Genomic DNA, 8434 nt, shown 5'->3' on the forward strand with positions numbered 1-8434 from the left:
ATAACTGGTGTTAATGCTGGTATAGCTTGTGTTATGAAACGGATTCGGGGCAAGGAGGATTTGGAATCTGCGTAAGTTTTTCATTTTGATGTTTGAGAATTGTAGCTGTGTCTTAACCTATATGGATCTGTAGCTATCACTAGGGATTGTATTGTGTGTGTGTGTGAATTGTTGTTTCTTGGTTCTTACATTTCCATAGGACTCAATTTTGTTCTGCAATTGTTTTCTGATTATCAGTTAGGTTTTTTTAATAATGCTGGCACAAGTTACAGGTCAATTGTTCAGCTTCTCTGTCATAGGATAGGATAGATTACATGACAGGGGAAAAAATATGACTTTGCTTTAATGAAAATTTCATCGTTTATGATGACAGAAGTACAATCTTATCCGGCATCAGCTTGTTATTGATCATTCTGATGCTTAAAAAAAGATTCACTGTTCCTTTGCAGGGCTTTGACCTCTGTGTTTATAAATGAAACAACATAAACCCAAATCTTTGATGTGTGGTGATTTAAAGTGGCTTATTTGTTTTTTTTTTTTGAAACTCGATGAGTGCGGAAAGAGTCATGATTTTAAATTGTGCAGTGTGGCCGCAGCATTTGGATCTGGAGTTGCATATTCTCTGGTGAGCTCAGGATTACAAGGACAGCCTATGAATGCTATCACCACTGCCGCTGGTTTCGCTCTTTTTCAAGGAGTATTTTTCAAGGTGAGTGATCGATCATATATATAGGATAGTAGAAGATAATACTCTTCTTAAAACTAGGTAGGCATGTTATTAATCATCAGTTTCTATTCTCTTATTTTTCTGTTTTGTTCAGTTGGGTGAAAGGTTCAGTAAACCAAGTGTTGAAGATCCATATTACAATCAGGGCAGATCTATGTTGTTGAAACTGGGTCTAGAGAAGTATGAGAAGAACTTCAAGAAGGGTTTATTAGCAGACCCAACTTTGCCATTGCTCACTGATAGGTACTGTAACTGTTTTGAGCTTCTGAGATTTCGTTTCTGTATCAACTTAAAAAAAAACAAAACTGTCTTTATACTGAAACCTTATGCCATCTAAACTTTGTTTCGTGTGTCTAGTGCGCTAAAAGACGCAAGCATCCCGCCTGGACCAAGGCTACTGATACTTGATCACATCCAAAGGTTTGAATATAACTTCTCTATCTATTTCAGTGACGTGAATATGTGAAATAACAAATAAGTGAACTGATATTGGTGAATGGTGATTATGCAGGGACCCTGAGCTGAAGGGCAAACGGGGTCGTGGTTGAGACTTGAGAGCCTCTGTGTGTCTTCGGCTGTGTCTTTGTCTTTGTAAGATGATATTATAAGGATCTCAAGCACTATTATTATTCTTTATTATTATTATTATTATTATTATTATTATTATTATTATTATTATTATTGGCTGATGTTGCTAGCAATAAACTTTGATTTCTTCTATCGTCTTACGAGCTTTATGTTTGATTCGGTTACTAATAATTCATGTTAGATTTCTTTGAAACGAAACTATATAAAGTCGCAACATATCTTCAAATGATTCATGATCTTAATTTGTGCTGAATTTGAAGTGTAGTACGAATCTGTATCTTCCCATGTGTTTTTGTAATTAACGCTTTTCAAATATTTTTACCAAGTATATAGTCTCAATAGCAAAGAAAAATGAAATCCACATCTGATTTGTCGATGAACCTAGAAATGGTTGAAAGGAACAATCCAATAAAAACTGTTAATCAAGCAGAAATGTGATTATTGAAAGCCAAACTCTAACTCTAAACAGTCATGTTAGTGGTTATTTTAATTTAACAGAAACCTAAACACATGGATTTTGAGTTTTTTAACAGATTTGTTGATGGGTTTTGGAAACCCAACATTTGTGTGGTTAACAGAATTCCTATACAACTTTGAACTTTGCATCATCTTTCTTACTTGAAGTAAACAACTGAAAGGGGAAAAGAATTTGTCCAATTTAAGGTTTGTAACAAGAACAATGAATATCATCTTTCTTACCTTCATTATGGATTACGAAAGATGCAATAAATGATTTTGGTACTTTGGTATTTTTTGGTAAAATATGATTTTGGAACTTAAGAAAGAAAAAATTGATGTTGGAACGTGGAAGCATTTGTTAAGAAACTTATTATTTTGCTCATGTTGAATCTCGTGTTACTTATATTATAGCTAGTTTTAGTGTAATGAACCTCCTTTGTACTTCTTTTATCCACATAATCACATCTCCTCGTGCTTAATGACTAATATGTTAATTAAAATACCTTCACTAGAATAGTACGCAAAAATCACCTAATAAACCATATGAAATGTCATTTTCGTCGGTGGCTCGTGAGTGGTCATTGTGTTTTAAGAGAAAAGAAAGAAAAAAATTGTAGTGTACTTGGCTTAAAAAATGAATCATATATTCTTAATTGCATATGCTTTCTCTTATATTAATTCAATTCATGAGGTTTTCTTTATAACGTTGGTTCAAACAGGTTAACGTATACATTTCAAGGCAAACATAAACCAGATAAACAAACCGCAAGTAGTTTCACATATTTGAGTTGTTGAGACAATGACCATCCTAAATTTCCTATAAAACTAACCGATTGCGTTTCACCATTCAAAACTTTTGGATGTAGTTAGAAAATAGGATTGTTTATTTGCTATTTTATTTGTGTTAGGTATCACATCGACATCTAAGAACAATTGATATAAACAGATATTTATGAAAATGACTCCCATTGAAGGCATGTAGATGCGAGGTCATATGTCATACATATGAGACTTTTTCATTTTCCCCACGAATTAGGACATATTTATCCTCTCTTTTGGGTTCAGCACTTCAGCTTTCCAAATTTTTCTGGTAAAGATCACATTAGTTTCACCTATAGGTCGCCGAATCTTTTGAATAAAGAGACACTAGGTAAACAACCCGTACATAGTGCGGATAAATCAATTCAAATAAAATTATTATGAGTAAAATTATTATTTGAGATCTAGGATTCGTTTGTATAAAACAAAATATGTAACTATTTTTTTATTATTATTCAAATTTGTGATTATTTTGTGTAAAAATATATTTCACCCATGAAATATTTGAATGTAGAAAAGAATTTTAACGTGGTGGAGAAATTTGTATGGACTTTATTTTAATAAAATATGAATAATTATCAATTTTAAAAAATAATTTGTTGTTTTTTAAAGAATAGTAATATAGTTTCCAATTAAATGGCTATAAATATTTTTAATTTATGTAACGAATTTTGATTTAAATCTATAGTGTCATAGATGTAATTAGTATAATTAATAAGGGTTATTTGCTAAAATGTGTTTTGAGCTTTCTGGCGACGACACATTAGCATTTTTTTAAGAATGCTTATCTATCAATATATAAAGGATTTATGTAATAAATTTTGATTTAAATCTATAGTGGCATAGATGTAATTAGTATAATTAATGAAGGTTATTTGTTAAAATGTGTTTCGAGCTTTCTGGCGACGACACATCATCATTTTTTTAAGAATGCTTCTCTATTAATGTATAGGGAATTGTTTTTCAACATAAGAAAAAAGCTTCAATTAAAGCTCACTGTCAAGCTCCCTTTTTACCAAAAAAAAAATAATAATGCATATTTTTCTTTTTGTTTTCTTTAAATGCAATAGTGCAATTTAATATTTAGAATTAAAAGGTCCTAGTTGATTAAAAAAAAAAAATACTAGTAATAAAGGATTTGGAACAAACTTGGTTAACTCAGATCAGGTCTGGTAATATGGTATGTTAGAAACTAGTTTTGTTCCGAAACAGACCCTTTTTATAATTGTGTTTTCAACTAGACTCAAGTGCGCAATTGAAATTTTTTAGAAACAAGATTTGTTAATCAAACCCATTATTAATATGTTTCCACTAACATTGGATCCGTAAATTGGTTTTCATTCATTTCCTAGAAAACAAACCATGTATTACTACTATACCATATATGCTTTTCTAGCACTAAACTTCATAATGTCTTACAAAAATCTGACGGTCCAAAACCACTATTGCAATGCCATAGAAAATTAACAACGGGTCCCAAATCCTTCATAGATGTAGGAGTAGTCCCAAAGAAATTTAAAACACCGAAATCCTTTTTTTTTTTTAGCAAAGTAGTTATTTTATCTGTGCTATATTTTCTTAGAATTGAATTCAGTATGAGAAAAAATGAGAAAGAATAGCAAATGATTTCTTAATTGCTTTCAAAATCTTAAAAGAAATTTAGTGGTCTTTAATTTAATTTTTATTTTTGAATATTTTCAAACATGAAGTAATATTCTAAAATCTTTTGCTTTACTTTCAAAAACGTCTTCATCCATCACATTTTTCAGACAACATAAATGTGTATTAGATTTAGCATTGAATATTCGGTATCGCTAGACATCCAACTAATGGAATGAGAACAAGCAATAAGAATTTACGAAGGAATTTCGAATTTTTAACAAAACAAAAAACTATACATGATGGCATTGATATAAACCAGTTGGAGGATACATCATGCATCCAACAATCTAAGAACCTATCCTTTACACAAATATCTATCTCTGTCTACGGTGAGCCGGAGTCCGAGTCGGAAGAAAGACGAGAGAGCTCGTTCATGAGCAAAATGATGCGAGAGTGGTAATCACGAGCCTGGTCTAAAGATTCTGCTTCAAGCTCAGCCAGCTGAGAGCAAAGATGCTCCTCCGCCTCCTCTGCCACCTGCGTCCGCCTCCAAAGCTGTAACATCTCTTTCTTCATCTCCTCCACTTCCTTTTCCATCTCCCCGTTCTTTCGTCGTAGCTCCTCCACCTCCGAAGCCGCCATCTTCACGTAGTTTCCTCCTTTCCCCATTATTTTTTTTTTTTGTATCTTTGAGTTTTTCTTAGTTTTTTTTGCTTGTTGTTCTTCTTCTTTTGGTAATTGATATGTTCCTTATATAGGCATCTCTGCGACCGGGCTTTGGGTGGGTACATGTCTAGGTTCATTGGTATCTCTTGTTTTTGGTTCTTATATATTTATTGTTAGTTATTTCCGTCCACTAGAACACATTTAAAAAATAAATTTTCCCGATATACACGTTGGATCCAGAAATAGATTGTGATTTGTTTTTTTTTTTTTTAACGTTTGTAGATTTACGTAGGAAATTTGAAAACGTTTGACCAATCTTTTTACGGTGGCTATATTACTATTGAATCTATTGATAGGGAGGCCCATAAAATGTATTATTTTTTATCATTATGTGTTGAAGAAAGATGCAAATTGTTCTCTAAAGATTTTTGGAAGCATTTTGTAAGTGTAAAGAATATTAAACTTGAAGCACATAATATTGTAGTATTTGCTCATATTATATACCTAGTGTTTTGTTATACTTAATATTCCTTCCATTTTTTATTAATTGTCGTTTAAGATTGTTTCATATAGATTAAAAAAATTATTAATTTTATTGTTTTATCTTTTATTTTTAATATATAGTCTAATATTTTTATTGGTCAAAACATTAAAACAATTGGATAAAATTGAAATATTTACCAAACATTTGCATTAAAAATTTATAACGATAAGTATTATGACACAAAATTTTAACTCTAGAACAACTAATAAAAAATGGAGAGAATAGTTTAGAGTAATGAATCTCCTTGTATTTTTTATTTTCATATTTTCTTGTGCTTACTGACTATGTTAATGAAAATATCTTCGTACACTAGAATAATACTCCGAAGATAACGTAATAAATCATATAAAAAAATGTCATTGACGTACGGTGGGTCGTGAGTGGTCATTGTGTTTTCAGGAGAAAAAAACAAAAATTTGTAGTACGTTTTGGATTTAACAATGAATTAAATAGGTTATGCTTCTCCATGTGTATTCATGACGTTCTCTACCTTTTTTTTTCCTTTTGTTAAAGAGTACAATTAAAAACGTATATATTACAGCTGTGACTCGAATTCATACAGTTTTTAGAGAGTGAAAGGGAGAAGATTAAACATACATACATATTTGGTTACACAAGAAGTTGTACACGTTATGCCACCAACGACCGACGGTAAAACATCATCAATCAAAAACACAGTTTGCCATATATATATCTTAGTTATTTAAACAATAACCATGTTCTGGTTAGATTGTCTTGCTCGTTTTTCGAGATCTTTATCCTCTGAAATTTTTTTTGTAAACACTTATCTTCCGGATTTAGACAACTAATAGAATTATTTTCTAGATTAATGTTTGGTTGACAAAAAAAAAGATATATATATATATATATATAACCATCCTAAATTCCTAAAGAGACTTATTGCGTTTCACCATTCAAAACTTTACTTGTGTAGTTTAAAAACTGGATTGTTTGTATTCTATTTTGTTATGTTAGGTATATATCACATCGACATCTAAACCAATCGACATTAACACATATCTATGGAAAGAACTCGATGGCATGTGATGTGAGGCCATATATCTTACTTTTGGATCTCTTTATTCGCCTACCAAATAACACATACTTCTCTTTAGGGTTTAGATTTCCAACTATTCAGGTAAGTATCACATTAGCTGGCTCGGCCATCCCGTAGGTCGCCGAATCTTTTGAATAAAGACGCATTTTTGTCTGAGATAAGAAGAGAAACAAAAAAAAAGCTTATCGTGCCAAGCTCCTTTACATAAAAGTGTTTCAAAATAAATAAATTGCGTTTTTTTTTTTAATTTGCAATAATTCTATATTTGTAGAATTAAAGGGTTGTCTTGGATAAAGAGGATCTGGACCAGACTTGTTCGCTCATTCTCAGGTCAGGTCACCTTGTCTCTGGTACGTCAGAAACTAAGCGTTGTTCTGTGTTTCTACTATCTGTTGCTATTCCACTCAGGTCAACGACTCAATGGAACTATAAACTCCTTCAGAGACACATGGATTAAATATAGTCTACAAAAACTTGTAGTCTTAAACAACTTTTATCAAACTTGTCAATTTAACCACTCGAACAAGATTATCATACAACTGGTTTCTTTTTCTAAAGGAGTCTTAAATACCTTCTAAACAACATTCGATTTATCTGCCGTAGTTGTGATTTTCGGGTTGCTCTCACAAGACGCGGAAGATGATGTGATATATCGATGACTTTGAGTTATCTACAGTTGACGGTTCAGTCTTGGAGGTCTAGTGAAATGCTTCTAGTGATAAATAGTCTTTTGCAATTTGGCTTGCGTTCTACCTTCATCTCCAACATCAAATCCAGAAAGAACAATAAAAATTCATCATCGTTTCATCTAACTCATTTAAATAGTTTCATCACTTCGATTGAGTGGATGGACGGAATTTGTAATTATGAATTACATTTCATGATTATTATTATTTTTTTTAGATTTGCAATGGGACCATTTCTATACGTTTATAATCCATCAGTTGTAAACCTAAATCGTTTTCATTTTATAGGAAATATTTACATTCTTAGCAAAAAAAAAACTAGATTCGATTTATTCAAACCTAAAATTAAATACGTCTCAACTTTTTTTTTTTTTTTATATTTTTTTATTTATTTATATAGAAATCTCGGAGAGATCCACTTTCGATATAACAAAACAAAACTCTACATATTGGAGGATACATCCAACAATCTAAACAAGAAAAGACTAAAGAAGAACCTTTATATCTACATGTGCTGTTCTACGGTGAGGCGGAGGCTGAGTCGGAAGAGAGACGAGAAAGCTCGTTCATGAGAAAGATGATGCGAGAGTGGTAATCACGAGCCTGGTCTAAAGATTCAGCTTCAAGCTCGGCTAGCTGAGAGCAGAGACGCTCCTCCGCCTCTTCCGCCACCTGCGTCCTCCGCCACAGCTGCAACATCTCTTTCCTCATCTCCTCCACAGCCTTTTCCATCTCTCCGTTCTTCCTCCGTAGCTCCTCCACCTCTGAAGCCGCCACCGTCACATAGTTTCCTCCTTTCCCCATTTTAAGGTTTTTAAAGACTTTTTTGCTTGTGTGTCTTTGAGTTTCTTTGTTTATTGTATGCTTTGTGGTTTGTTTTTTTTGGTTCTTGAACCGTTCCTTATTAATAGACGTCTTTGAGACTGAGCTTTGGTTGGTATATATGTCTAGGTTCAATGGATCTATCTATATTCTCTTGTTCTTTTTCTTTTTTTTCTGGTGAGATTTTTTTCTTTCCTCTAGATCACTATTTTAGGTTTATAATTTTATTCTGATAACGACGTTGGATCCAAATTGGATCATCCATTTTACTACTTCTGATATTTTAGTGGTACCATGCAATTGGTTTATTTATTGGTTAGAGACAAAATATGTATTTAGAGAAGACAAAAAAAGAAGGGATACAAACCAAATACATTAAAACAACGTCTCTTCCTATTGGCTCGTTTGAGCTAATTATGTTTTTGTTGTCAAAAAAAAATCAAATACATTAAAATTTATTGGTT

General features: G+C 32.0%; 3 protein-coding genes across 5 annotated transcripts in view; 1 reads left to right on the top strand and 2 right to left on the bottom strand.

The window, feature by feature from the left end:
• The window catches only part of LOC104706780, a 9980-nt gene extending 8570 nt beyond the window's left edge, over positions 1-1410 (top strand). The window contains exons 3-7 of the mRNA XM_019228390.1: positions 8-71; positions 586-709; positions 822-970; positions 1085-1147; positions 1239-1410. Coding sequence (XP_019083935.1) covers positions 8-71; positions 586-709; positions 822-970; positions 1085-1147; positions 1239-1275 — 437 coding nt within the window. The 3' untranslated portion in view covers positions 1276-1410. The remainder of the gene's footprint in view (positions 1-7; positions 72-585; positions 710-821; positions 971-1084; positions 1148-1238) is intronic.
• On the bottom strand, positions 4355-5027 carry LOC109125854. Its single transcript, XM_019228395.1, has one exon. It carries the CDS (start codon positions 4862-4864, stop codon positions 4580-4582), a length of 285 nt encoding a protein of 94 aa, XP_019083940.1. The 5' UTR covers positions 4865-5027; the 3' UTR covers positions 4355-4579.
• LOC109125852 lies at positions 6884-8037 on the bottom strand. 3 transcript variants are annotated; one of them, XM_019228393.1, is made up of 2 exons: positions 7646-8037; positions 6884-7211 (listed from the first exon to the last, which is right to left on the bottom strand). In XM_019228393.1, the coding sequence occupies exon 1, from the start codon at positions 7950-7952 to the stop codon at positions 7668-7670; it is 285 nt and encodes a 94-aa protein (XP_019083938.1). In that variant the 5' UTR covers positions 7953-8037; the 3' UTR covers positions 6884-7211; positions 7646-7667. The 3 variants fall into 3 exon arrangements, with proteins under 3 accessions (XP_019083938.1, XP_019083936.1, XP_019083937.1); XM_019228391.1 differs by having other exon boundaries at positions 6884-7215; XM_019228392.1 differs by having other exon boundaries at positions 6884-7221.

Source organism: Camelina sativa, chromosome 8 (assembly GCF_000633955.1).
Source record: "Camelina sativa cultivar DH55 chromosome 8, Cs, whole genome shotgun sequence".
In the NCBI taxonomy this organism is placed as follows: Eukaryota; Viridiplantae; Streptophyta; class Magnoliopsida; order Brassicales; family Brassicaceae; genus Camelina; species Camelina sativa.

Bases quoted from the DNA above. Each gene is read 5' to 3' on its own strand.
- LOC109125854 (XM_019228395.1), bottom strand. From the start codon at position 4,864: ATGGGGAAAGGAGGAAACTACGTGAAGATGGCGGCTTCGGAGGTGGAG.
- LOC109125852 (XM_019228393.1), bottom strand. From the start codon at position 7,952: ATGGGGAAAGGAGGAAACTATGTGACGGTGGCGGCTTCAGAGGTGGAG.